We start from the raw sequence: 11,945 nt of genomic DNA, 5'->3' as shown, positions 1-11,945 counted from the left end.
TTAAGACAGGGTCTCACTATGTAGTTGAGACTGACCTGGAACTCACTCTGTAGCCCAGGCTGGCTCGAACTCACAGTGATCCTCCTGCCTCAGCCTTCAGAGTGCTAGGATTACAGGCGTGTGCCACCACGCCCGGCCTGAGAGAATATTTCTTAGTAAACATTTGTTCTTACTGGCCTTGAATTTACAGAAATCTTTCTGCCTCAGCCTCCTGAGTGCTGGGATTACAGGCATGTGCCATCATCCCCAGTGCTTAGATTCATTTTTAGCCCTCTTTGCACCCGTAACAGATCCTGCCTGAAAATAGCTTATTTTTTTTAATGCTGATATTTTGGAATTTATTGCTCTGTTTTTCATTTTGGGTAAAAGTGTTTTCCCTTTTATTTTTTGGTAGTATTTTAAATTAAATTACAGGTATCATGACCTTTTACTCCTAAATGTATCTCTGAAGAAAGGACATTTTTTCTCTCCATAGCCACAGTACCTTTGTCATGGTCTAGAGAATCATAAATCCTTGATAGCACCTGATACCTAGTCCATTTCCAGGTTTTCTGAGTAATCCCCAGTATTCAGTAGTTGATCCGGTTTCATTGTAGGAACAGTGCAGTTGTAGCAGCCTTAGGTTTCCTCCACACTTGTGAAAGGGTGAGTCGTCTGTTCTGTGAAGGAGCCTCTGTGGCTCTTGGGTTCTTTCACAGTTTGCTTAGTGCTGTTTCCTGGTCTTTGGGAGCTTTTTTTGTGCATGCTAGGCAGAGCTCTCTTAGCACTCACTGACTTGCAGCCCCAGGCCGCAGTGTTGTGATTTATAGACTGTTGCCTTTACTCAGATTTTCCTTAGCCACTCAAGGCCACATTGATTTTCCAGTATTCGAACATTGCTCATGGTCTCAGCGCTCCCACCTCCTCTGCACCCCTAACAGGAACGCAGGCTAGGCTTCTGATCAGGAGAACCAAATGTAAGGAGACCTTCTGTCGGTTTAGAAAGATCAGTAGACTAAAGAGGAAACATTTTTTAAGCAAAACTTTGATTGGTTTAGATATACATAATGAGAGCATTCATCATAGCGAATTTACACCTGTATCTTGATCCTTTTTTCTCATTCCCCCCTTTTTCACACCTCATCTCCTCCTCGTCCCTTGTTCCCCCTTCCCATTTGAACGTTTTCTTCCCATTTCCCAATATGTGTTACACATTTTAGTTCTTAGTTCCATTTTTGGTTTCTCACACCAGAGAAACAATGTGGTATTTAAGCGTGTGTGTTTGGCTTATTTTACTTTGGAGTATGGTCTCATGGTGGGTCTGTTTAGCTATAAACGTCTCAAGCTCATCCTTCTCTATGGCAGAGTAGTGCTCCATTGTGTTACAACACATCTTTATCCATTTGTTGGTTGATTGGCATTTGGGCTGTCTCCAAGATTTAGCTATTAAAAATGAGGCCTCCCTCTATAAACATGGGTGAATGTATATAGCTGTGGTATAATGCCTTTAACTCTTTTGGAAAGGTACCTGAAAGGGGAATAGCTGGATCAAATGGAACCTCCAGTTTTAGTTTTTTGAGGAATCTCCACACCAATTTCCACAGTGGTTGTACAAGTCTGCACTCCCAACAGTGGAGGTTTACTTTATCCCCATAGCCCTTCCAGCATTTGTTTCTGGTTGATACCTTGATAGAAGCCATTCTTACTGGAGGGAGATGGAATCCCATCGTTGTTTTTTTTGTTGTTCTTGTTTGTTTGTTTTGTTTTGTTTTTTGAGACAGGGTCTCATTATGCAGTGAGACTGACCTGGAACTCACTATGTAGCCCAGGCTGGTCTCTGAACTCACAGGGATCCTCCTGCCTCAGCCTCCCGAGTGCTGGGATTAAAGGCGTGTACCACTAAGCCCAGCCCACCGTTGTTTTAATTTGCATCTCTCTACTGACCAGTGGTGTTGAACATCTTTTCATGTATTTATTGGCTGTTTGTACTTTATCTGAGAATTGACTTTTTCACTTGAGGTGCCCATTTTTGGATTGGGCCTTTATAAATTTGGAGGGCCCGAATTTTTTGAGTTCTTTATATATTCCAGATAGTAGTCCTTTGTCTGAGAATCAGCTGGGGAAAATTTTTCCTCACACTGTGGGTTGTCTCTTCACTCTGTTGGTGGTTTCTGTGCAAAACTTATAAATGAGGTGAGATCCCAGTTGTTGATTCTTTTTGCTATTTCCTGTGCAATTGGGGTTTTGTTCATAAAGTCTTTGTCCACACCAGTGTCTTCAAGAATTCTACCTATTCTGTCTTCCAGCACATTAAATATTTCTGTTTCAGTATTTAGATCTTTGATCCATTTCAATTTTAGGTTGGTGCATGGTGAAAGATAATGAGTCTAGTTTTAATCTTCAGCATATGGAAAGCCAGTTTTTCCAGCACCATTTATTAAAGAGGCTATCTTTCTTCCAGTGAAGGTGTTTGGCTCCTTTGTCAGAGATAGGTGCCTGAGTGTGTTTGGAGTTGTTTATGCATCCTCTGATATATTCTGTTGATCATCAGGTCTATTCTTTTGCCAGCTCCATGCTGCTTTTATTACAGTAACTTCGTGGTACAATTTTAGGTCAGGGATTGTGATGCCCCCTCCCATGCCCTTGTTGCCCACAATTGCCTTTGCTATTCTAGGTCTCTCCTAGTTTCAGATGAATTTTAGGGTTGTTTTTTTTTTTTTTTTTTTTTTTTTCTAATTCTGTGAGATACGCTATTGGAATTGCATTAAATCTGTACAGCAATTTTGAAAGTATGGCCATTTTCACTATTTCAGTTTTTCCTAGCCAAGAACAAGGGATATCTTTTCATTGATATCCTCTTCAGTCTTCAGGGTATTATAGTTTTCAGCGTAGAGGCCTTTTACTTCCTTTGTTAGATTCCTAAGCATTTCATTTTATTGGATGCTACTCTGAAAGGTGTTGTTTCCCTAATTTCTCTCTCAGTGAGTCTGTTACTTGTGTGAGGAAAGCTGGAGAGAGAAAGGCATTCTTTAGGGAGCCCGCTATGTTCCATTGTCTGCAGCAAGAAGCCTGTGTGATGAAAGCTGAGGGGAAAAAGCTGATTCGCAGTGTCAGAGGCCATGGAATGGGAGTGAGCTTTAGAGAGACAGAGGGGCCTGCTCTTTTGTAACCCAGGCAACAGAAGCAGAGGCTCTAGAAGTTGGCACCTGGGGGGACTGGTGGGTGTTGAGGAGTGAGGGGAGAGTGCTGGGAGGGAGAGTGAGCACAGTGAAGGCCGCCGAGACAGCCACCCGACACTGCCTGTTTTCTCCTTGATGGTGAATAGTGAGCCCAGGGCCTCCCTCATGGCAGGTGACTTCTGAGCTGCCTACCTGGTCAGCTGCCCTCTTGGACCTTCTCACACCAGCTCCTCCCCCATGGGACTTCATACTAGAGCACTCGGAAATGCCCTGGTTTCTTGAGTTCTTTTTTTTGTTTTGTTTTGTTTTGAGACAGGGTCTCACTGTTAGTTCAGGTTGGCCTTGAACTCACTGTGTAGCCCAGGCTGGCCTCAAACTCAGGGCAATCCTCCTGCCTCAGCCTCTCAAGTGCTGAGATTACAGGCATGGACCACCATGCCCAGATGTTTTTAGGTTTTGTTTTGTTTTGTTTTTTAATATTCAAAACCCATCATTTAATAATTACTTTACTGCATTTTGTTACTACATATGCTTTTTAAAAACATTTTATTGGTATTCTGTAGGTATACAGTGTGATAACATTCATTATTAGAAATTTGTACCTTTACATTCTTACTTTTATTGTTTTGGTACTAGGGACTGAGCTCAGGACTTTGCGGTTGAGAAGCAGTTGCGGTGCCTCTGAGCTAAATCCCAGGCCCTGTTTTGAGTTCTTGTCTCACAAACTTTGTTGATAAGAGATAATACACATAGGGCTTAGCATGTTGCTTGTGCTTTAGAAATGGCATTAGTTTAATTGTGGGTGTTGTGTGATAGCTGTGACAGTAGTGCTGATGTGTAGGCTGTGGGTAAGCCTTTGAGACAGAATGACACTGCCCAGGGGAAATGGGAGAGAAAGGCCCGGATGGAGAGTGCACGTGCTTCGGGGTATTTCTACGGACAGAGAACGTAGCTCAGTGGTGGAGCACTTGCCTAGCGGGTGTGAGGCCCTGGGTTCCATCCCCAGAACCACAGCTAAAACAAAACAAAGTGAGAAGTCGGAGGAAAAGAAGAAAGTATGCCTCCAGTTAACCTTCCCAAATATGTCCTGAACACTCATACCTAGCACACCTCTTTCCTGCTGCTCTTGGTTCCTTTGTCAGCTTTTCCTCATCCCTCAAAGCAGGATTTCTTTGCAAAAACTGGAAAGTAAAAGAAAAAGAAATAATGCCCTTTTGGGGGGCCATACTGTATAATTTGAAATACAATACAGTGAAACTTTACCAAAAATTTACAGTAGGTTACATTTATATAGGTTAGATATTATCAGCAACAAATACTAAGGCAAAATTATTTTAAAGAAGGAAACTTGTACTGCCTGTTGAGAATAAAGAAATAGGAGTGACAGAAAAGATTCTGAGGACTTAAGTCTTGTTTTCAGGTGGATTTATTGAGTATTTTTCTTCTTACAGCCAAGTGCAAGATCTGTGAGTGGGCATTTGAAAGTGAACCACTCTTTCTCCAGCACATGAAAGACACTCATAAACCTGGAGAGATGCCTTATGTTTGTCAGGTATTGATTGCCTTTTCCCCAAGAAGTTTTAGCCATTTTGCTTTCAGGCTGAATATGAAGAATCCACTAATGAGCATTATTTAGGTACCTACTGCACACATTTCAGTTTGGCAGTTCTGAAGAGATAATAGAAGAAATAATTAAAATTTTCTGTCCTTAGAATTTTCTGTGCAGGTGGAAAAACAACAACAAAACAACATAAGCACAAGTGTGACGCTTTGCCAGGGAAGACACGCATGCTCTAACTCTGTCTCTTGGACTTGCTCTGTGGAGATAGAGAAAGCTTTCTTTATTCCCTAGTTACAGAATAATACTGTAGGGCCGGGGATTTGGCTCAGTGGTTCCACTGCCTGCCTTGCAAGCACAAGGGACCAAGTTTGGTACCCGGTACCAAAAAAAAAAAAAAAAAAAAAAAACTTTTTTTTTAAAAAAAAAAAAAAAAAAAAAAAAAAAACTGTTGTCACACTCGTCTGTTCTTCTGTATATTTTATCTTAAGTCACAGCTACATTTATCACAAGCATAGACCTGTGTTGCAAGGTTAAAAACTAATTTTCTGGGCCGGGGATTTAGCTCAGTGGTGCTGCCTCCTGCCTCACAAGCGCAAGGACCCGTGTTTGATCCCCGGTACCAAAAAATAAAAAGCAAAACTAATTTTCTGTGAGCTAATCCTAAACCTTCGTTAGACCCTGGGTCATTCACGCTCGCCCTTCTTTCCACTGTGTGTGACTCAGGTGTGTCAGTATCGCTCCTCACTGTACTCAGAGGTCGATGTCCATTTCCGGATGATTCATGAGGACACCCGGCATCTGCTCTGTCCTTACTGCCTGAAGGTCTTCAAAAATGGCAATGCATTCCAGCAGCATTACATGAGGCACCAGGTACTGGCCACCACGCAGTTCCTGTATTCTCATTTGTTTTAATTTATGGATGTTGGGGCCACAGCTTAGCTAGACAAATAATTTTTGGTAAAAAAGATAATACACATGTTTGCCTAATTGTGTGTGCAGTAAGCTAGAGTGGTCAACAGTGCAAGTATGAAGATTGTTTTGTGAAGGCGAAGTACAAGATAAGGAAAGGCGTGCCCTTTGCAAGCTAGTGGAGCTTCCAGAAGTCATACTTAAGAGCTGAAGGATAAAGAAAAATGAGTCAGATAAAATGGAACAGAAGAACAGTGTGCCGGAGTCACAGAACGAGATCACGAAGGTCCCCAAAACTGAGATGCAGTATGGATTGTAGGTACAAGGTAGGGACTGGAAGTTAGGACAGGTCGGGGGTCTTGAAAGCCATGAAAAAGTCATTGGGAAGCCATAAATGATGTGTAAGTCCTGGAGGGCTACGTCTAGATTTGTTTCAGTTACAGTTTTACACGGGCTCTCCTGCCTAAGGAGAATGGATTAAAGGAGAATATAACTAGAATGTAGCGAGACTAACCAGAGGCTTTCTTAGTAGCTGAGGTGAGAGATGATAGTATGTATTGGCTTTTGAGATGGAGGGCAGAATTATATTGATGATTTAGAGCTGGATTAGGTAAAAGTAGTCAAGGAGTAATTAAGCATAATGCCTAAGATTCTGTCTTTAGATGAACGCTGGGACTATTAGCTGAGGTAGAACTGGAGAAAGAATTTTGGGGGAGAAGGGTTGTGATTTAGGTGTTCTGAGTTAGCACAGTGTCTGTGAACATCAAGCGTAGCTGTTGACTAATAGGGCAGAGCCTAGGAGAAAAGTCTGGGTTGAGAATAAGGTCAAAGCTTAGGATCCTTGAAGTCTCCATCCATAAAACCAGACCATAGTCCTACTAGGAAAATCAGGAGTCTTGGTGGTAAGCTGAAGAGATGAAGGTTTTGAAGAAAAGGAAGGTGTCACAGTAGAAACTTAGAGGCAGATCTTTAATTTAGCAACATTGACAAGAGCCATTTTATTGGTTGATAGAGTGAAAGTTAAACGTAATGAGAAATGAGAAGGAAGGAAGTAGAAAACGCTTGAAAGCTTTGTTTAGTGAAGGGGGAACAAAGGGTGCTAGATCAGAGGTCAGAAGTAATGAGTGAATTTTGTGGTGTTTTGTTGTATTTTGTTTGTAAGATGGAGTAGAAATGACCTTGTTAGAAAATTCTAGAAAGGTGCTACTAGAAAAAAGTGAAGGTATTTAAGAGAAAATACAAAATGGAGTAGTTGGGCACGTTTGTGCTCAGCCTTCCTTCATGTACACACAACGTGCACGCTGTCATTGCCGCATCCTCTGCTAACCCCCTGCTTTGCACAGTAGTAGCTGCTGGGGTACACAGATCCATTTCCGAGTAATGTGGAAACCGCTGTCTCTAACTCCGCCCAGTGTTACATTCTCTTGCTATCCTGGCGAAGAACATCATAGATGGGAATGAGTCCTGTCTTTAAGGACTTAGGTACAAGGCAGACTTAATTCTCAGAGTGGTCCACAAGGAGACTTATGTATATATTGCTGTGTTACAAGGAAAAACAGCAAGATACAGACAGTATTATTGTGCTAAAAACTAAACGGCAGTGATTAGAATGAATGTTATGTCGTCACACGTATAGACTGTAATACTCAGGAAACTGGTAACAGCTATTTCTATGGAAAGGGACTGAAAATCAGTTAAAGACTAACAGTATGAAAGAGTACAGGGTAAAAAGTATGAATTATTTTTGTTTTTTATGATATACATATCAGTGTCTTTTCAAAAAAAACCCAAAAAGAAGAAACAGGAATAGGTAGCACTGTCTGCAGTGTGAAGAGGAAGCAGGGCCAGTAAAGCGTATGGCAGTGGTCCAGACTGAGGAGTCAAGAAGGGCTGGTCGGAGGACCTGCTCAGCCTGGCCTCGCTGCCACCTTCCTTCGGGAGTGAGAGATAGATGATGCTTCTCAGTGGTGGGTTTCTTGTATATTCTTATTTGCTCACGTTATCAACAGGAAAGTGGAAAAATGGTGTATTTAACGTCGACCTTAGAGAAGATAATTTATTGGAAATTTTTAAGGGATTCTTTTCTCCTTTTCTTTCCTCCCCAGAAGAGAAATGTTTACCACTGCAATAAATGCCGTCTGCAGTTTCTCTTTGCCAAGGACAAAATTGAACACAAGCTTCAGCACCATAAAACCTTCCGTAAACCCAAACAGCTGGAAGGCTTGAAACCAGGCACCAAGGTGAAGAGATTGCTGAAATTTGCTGAAGTTTCTCCTACAGACCCAGGGAAGGGAGGGAGGCGTAGAGATTTTCAGTATTATGAAGTTGTCTCTGGGTGCTAATTGTTCCTTTTCTTGACTCTCAGGTGACAATCCGGGCTTCCCGAGGGCAGCCGCGAACTGTTCCCTTATCCTCCAGTGATGCACCTCCCAGCGCCATGCAGGAGGCAGCGCCACTGACCTCCTCAGCAGATCCTCTGCCTGTCTTCCTTTATCCCCCTGTCCAACGCAACATCCAGAAGAGAGCCGTTAGGAAAATGTCAGTGCCTTCTTCTAATTGCCGGGCAGGATTATTCCCAAAGTGAAATTGGATAGCCTTTTAGCTAGGCTGGTGTGCTAGAATCCCTACAGTTTGAGGAGACTAGAGGAATTAATAATTTGTCTTTTCTTTTTTTGGACAGGAGTGTCATGGGTCGGCAGACATGTCTGGAATGCAGCTTTGAGATCCCAGATTTCCCAAATCATTTCCCTACTTATGTACACTGCTCTCTGTGTCGCTATAGCACCTGCTGCTCTCGAGCTTATGCCAACCACATGATCAAGTAAGTCGAGATTCAAGTCCTGTTTCTACTTGATTATCCAGAACTCCTTTCACTCCCTGCCTCACTCTTACTTTGTTTCCCCCTTCAGCCCTTAGAGTAGTTTGCCCATTAGAGATAAAGAGTAGATAAAAAGGCCAAACCCTTGTTGATTTGGCTTTGACGATCTCTGCTCCAATTCTCTCGGACTTCACTATTCTGAATGACTCCCCCCAACCTCCTGGTTCAGAATGTGAATGATAATAGATCGTCAAGTGGTTTCATATACATAACTAAAATTTAGCAAGCATAGTAGAGGTACTGGATGTGGTAGTCCATGCCTATAACCCCAGCTATTTGGGAGGCGGAGGCAGGAGGATCACAGGAGGCAGGAGGACATTCAGTACCCTGACTCAGAATTTAACAGAGTTGGGAGCACGGTGATAGGAAGGTTGGTTTGCCTTGAGATAGGGGAGTTGGAGAGGCATCTCTTGCTGGACATTGTCATTGGCTGGTGATCTCACGGTTCGCCAACATAACATAGTATCTGATTCCACTTGTTCTCTGTCTTTCTCAGCAATCATGTTCCACGGAAGAGCCCCAAGTATTTGGCATTATTTAAAAATTCTGTGAGGTAATGAAAAACTTATTAGTGCTCTCAATTTTTCAAGTTTTTATCATAAGTCCTATTGGTTATTTTGTGGGTGTGGTTATGTGAATTAATTGGGAAAATAAAAAAGGGAGGGACCCTCTTTTTCTTTATTAAGCCTCAAACTTTAGCTTGCCCTGGTGTCAGTGCATTGTTTGTGTTATATACTCTTGACTTTCTCTCCTAGTGGAATTAAGCTGGCCTGCACTTCCTGTACCTTTGTTACCTCTGTGGGCGATGCCATGGCCAAGCATTTGGTATTCAACCCCTCTCACAGATCTAGCAGCATCCTGCCACGGGGTAAGTAGGAGAGATGGGGATCACGGGGACAAAAATATGTCATGCTAGGGATATGGAGCATCCTTCTCTGGCCTCACCGTCCCTCTTAGATACATACACCAAACTGGAAACACTCAAACCTGAAGTTTAGAGAAGACTAGGAAAGTTGGCCCTGGGAAGAGTGTGTTTCTATGTAGTAGATGAAAGCCAAGGACCCTATTTTTAGAGAATTTCACTGAGCTAATAGTTTTTTTATTCTCTCTTTCTCAGGGCTCACTTGGATATCTCATTCAAGGTAACGAAAGTTCACTTAATAGTTTCTGTTGTGCAGTGTGTTGTTCTTATTACTGCTACTGTTACTTTAGTTTCCTTATTTAGTTGATCTTTCTGCTCTCTTTGCTCCCCACCCTTCAGGTATGGACAGGCCCATGACCGAGGACACGACCGGAACTTGAAGAACATGTGTCCCCCTTCCTCCTTTTCCCCTAGCAAGGCTGCCACTGTGAAGCCCATGGGTGCCACCCCAGCTGAGCCTGAAGAGCCACCTGTCCCCATGGCCCAGGCACTCCCGTCACCAGCTTCGACCTCAACCCCTCCACCAAACCCCGCTCAGCCCCAGCCCTTGGCCCTTCCACCCTTGGCCGCAGAGGTGGCTGAGTGTTTGAATGTCGATGACCAAGATGAAGGGAGCCCAGTCACCCAGGAACCTGAGGCAGCATTGGGCGGTGGAAGTGGAAGTGGGTCTGGCAGGAAGGAGCAGCTGTCTGTGAAGAAGCTGCGAGTAGTACTGTTTGCCCTGTGCTGCAACACAGAACAAGCAGCCGAACACTTCCGAAACCCCCAGCGACGAATCCGACGTTGGCTTCGTCGTTTCCAGGCCTCCCAGGGGGAGAATCTAGAGGGCAAGTATCTGAGCTTTGAGGCAGAAGAGAAACTGGCTGAGTGGGTGCTGACTCAGCGGGAGCAACAGCTGCCTGTAAATGAGGAGACCTTGTTCCAGAAGGCCACCAAAATAGGACGTTCTTTGGAGGGGGGGTTTAAGATTTCCTACGAGTGGGCTGTGCGTTTCATGCTGCGGCACCACCTGACTCCCCATGCCCGGCGAGCTGTGGCCCACGCTCTGCCAAAAGATGTGGCGGAGAATGCAGGACTCTTCATTGAATTTGTGCAGCGGCAGATTCACAACCAGGACTTAGCCTTGTCTATGATCGTGGCCATCGATGAGGTCTCCTTGTTCCTGGACACAGAGGTACTGAGCAGTGACGACCGAAAGGAGAATGCCCTACAGACAGTGGGCACAGGGGAACCTTGGTGTGATGTAGTGCTGGCCATTCTGGCAGATGGCACCATCCTCCCCACGCTGGTTGTCCACCGAGGACAAGTAGATCAGCCCGCTAATGTGCCAGACTCCATATTACTAGAGGCGAAGGAGAGCGGCTATAGTGACGACGAAATCATGGCGCTGTGGTCCACCCGGGTGTGGCAGAAGCACACCGCTTGCCAGCACAGCAAAGGTATGCTCGTGATGGACGGTCACCGCACTCACTTGTCGGAAGAGGTACTGGCCATGCTTAGTGCCTCTAGCACTTTGCCCGCAGTGGTGCCAGCTGGCTGTAGCTCCAAAGTCCAGCCATTAGATGTATGTATTAAACGAACTGTCAAGAACTTCCTGCACAAAAAGTGGAAGGAGCAGGCTCGGGAGATGGCAGACGCCGCGCTCGATTCTGACATCCTGCTGCAGCTGGTGCTGGTCTGGCTGGGGGAGGTGCTGGGCGTCATCAGGGACTGTCCAGAGCTGGTTCAGCGGTCCTTCCTGGTGGCCAGCGTTCTGCCGGGCCCTGACGGCACTGTCCACTGCCCCTCACGCAATGCCGACCTACAGGAGGAGCTCATTGCCTCCCTGGAGGAGCAGCTGAAGCTCAGTGGGGAACAGTCTGAGGAACCCTCGGCTTCCACTCCCCGGCACAGGTCGTCCCCCGAAGAGACAGTGGAGCCCGAAAGCCTTCACCAGCTCTTTGAGGGCGAGAGTGAAACGGAATCTTTTTATGGTTTTGAAGAAGCTGACCTGGATCTGATGGAGATCTGAGTGTTGGAGTCCCAAGAACGTGTGAAGTTTGGGGTGGGAAGGTGAGGGAGGGTAGAGGGCTTTAGGAAAAGGGGGTATGCCAGGTGGGTTACTTGATTTATATTTTTAATTTTATGCCACCACTCCCCCCTGACATTGACTTGAATTTCCCTGTGAATTTGTGGATTATTAGGAAAATCAATAGTGATCACGTCTGAGCCGAGAGCTGGCCCATTGGTCGTTCACTTCTGCTAAAAACAGGTTTTTTGTGACTTTTTAAAAAAATTTAAATCACTGTGTTTGGTATTTTTCTGAAAAAAATCAAAATGAAAAAAATCCTTTGTGGGCAAATGTTGAATTGTTTCGTTTCCCCATTTACCTCACTTGTATCATAGTACTGAGTTTTGTTTTACTGTGTGGCCAGTGTCTTTGGGCATGATGCTATCAAATAATCATTGTCAATGTGAGAACATTTCTGAAGATGGGAGAGACAAAAATATGTAGCTCACAAACTGGTTTATTATATA

General features: G+C 44.3%; 1 protein-coding gene across 4 annotated transcripts in view; it reads left to right on the top strand.

Moving 5' to 3' along the window:
- The window catches only part of Pogz (pogo transposable element derived with ZNF domain), a 33,469-nt gene extending 21,530 nt beyond the window's left edge, over nucleotides 1-11,939 (top strand). For all 4 annotated transcript variants that reach the window (XM_010616514.1, XM_010616513.1, XM_010616511.1 and 1 more), the window contains 9 exons: nucleotides 4,610-4,710; nucleotides 5,443-5,589; nucleotides 7,734-7,868; nucleotides 7,994-8,166; nucleotides 8,309-8,449; nucleotides 9,003-9,059; nucleotides 9,262-9,374; nucleotides 9,624-9,648; nucleotides 9,768-11,939. In XM_010616514.1, coding sequence (XP_010614816.1) covers nucleotides 4,610-4,710; nucleotides 5,443-5,589; nucleotides 7,734-7,868; nucleotides 7,994-8,166; nucleotides 8,309-8,449; nucleotides 9,003-9,059; nucleotides 9,262-9,374; nucleotides 9,624-9,648; nucleotides 9,768-11,439 — 2,564 coding nt within the window. In that variant the 3' untranslated portion in view covers nucleotides 11,440-11,939. The remainder of the gene's footprint in view (nucleotides 1-4,609; nucleotides 4,711-5,442; nucleotides 5,590-7,733; nucleotides 7,869-7,993; nucleotides 8,167-8,308; nucleotides 8,450-9,002; nucleotides 9,060-9,261; nucleotides 9,375-9,623; nucleotides 9,649-9,767) is intronic.
- The last annotated feature ends 6 nt before the right edge of the window (nucleotides 11,940-11,945 follow it).

The sequence above is a fragment of the Fukomys damarensis genome, unplaced genomic scaffold (assembly GCF_012274545.1).
Source record: "Fukomys damarensis isolate Sample0158 unplaced genomic scaffold, DMR_v1.0_HiC HiC_scaffold_33, whole genome shotgun sequence".
Taxonomy (NCBI): domain Eukaryota; kingdom Metazoa; phylum Chordata; class Mammalia; order Rodentia; family Bathyergidae; genus Fukomys; species Fukomys damarensis.
Note: the sequence above shows the minus strand (reverse complement) of the source record. Positions and strands in the feature narration are given on the sequence as shown.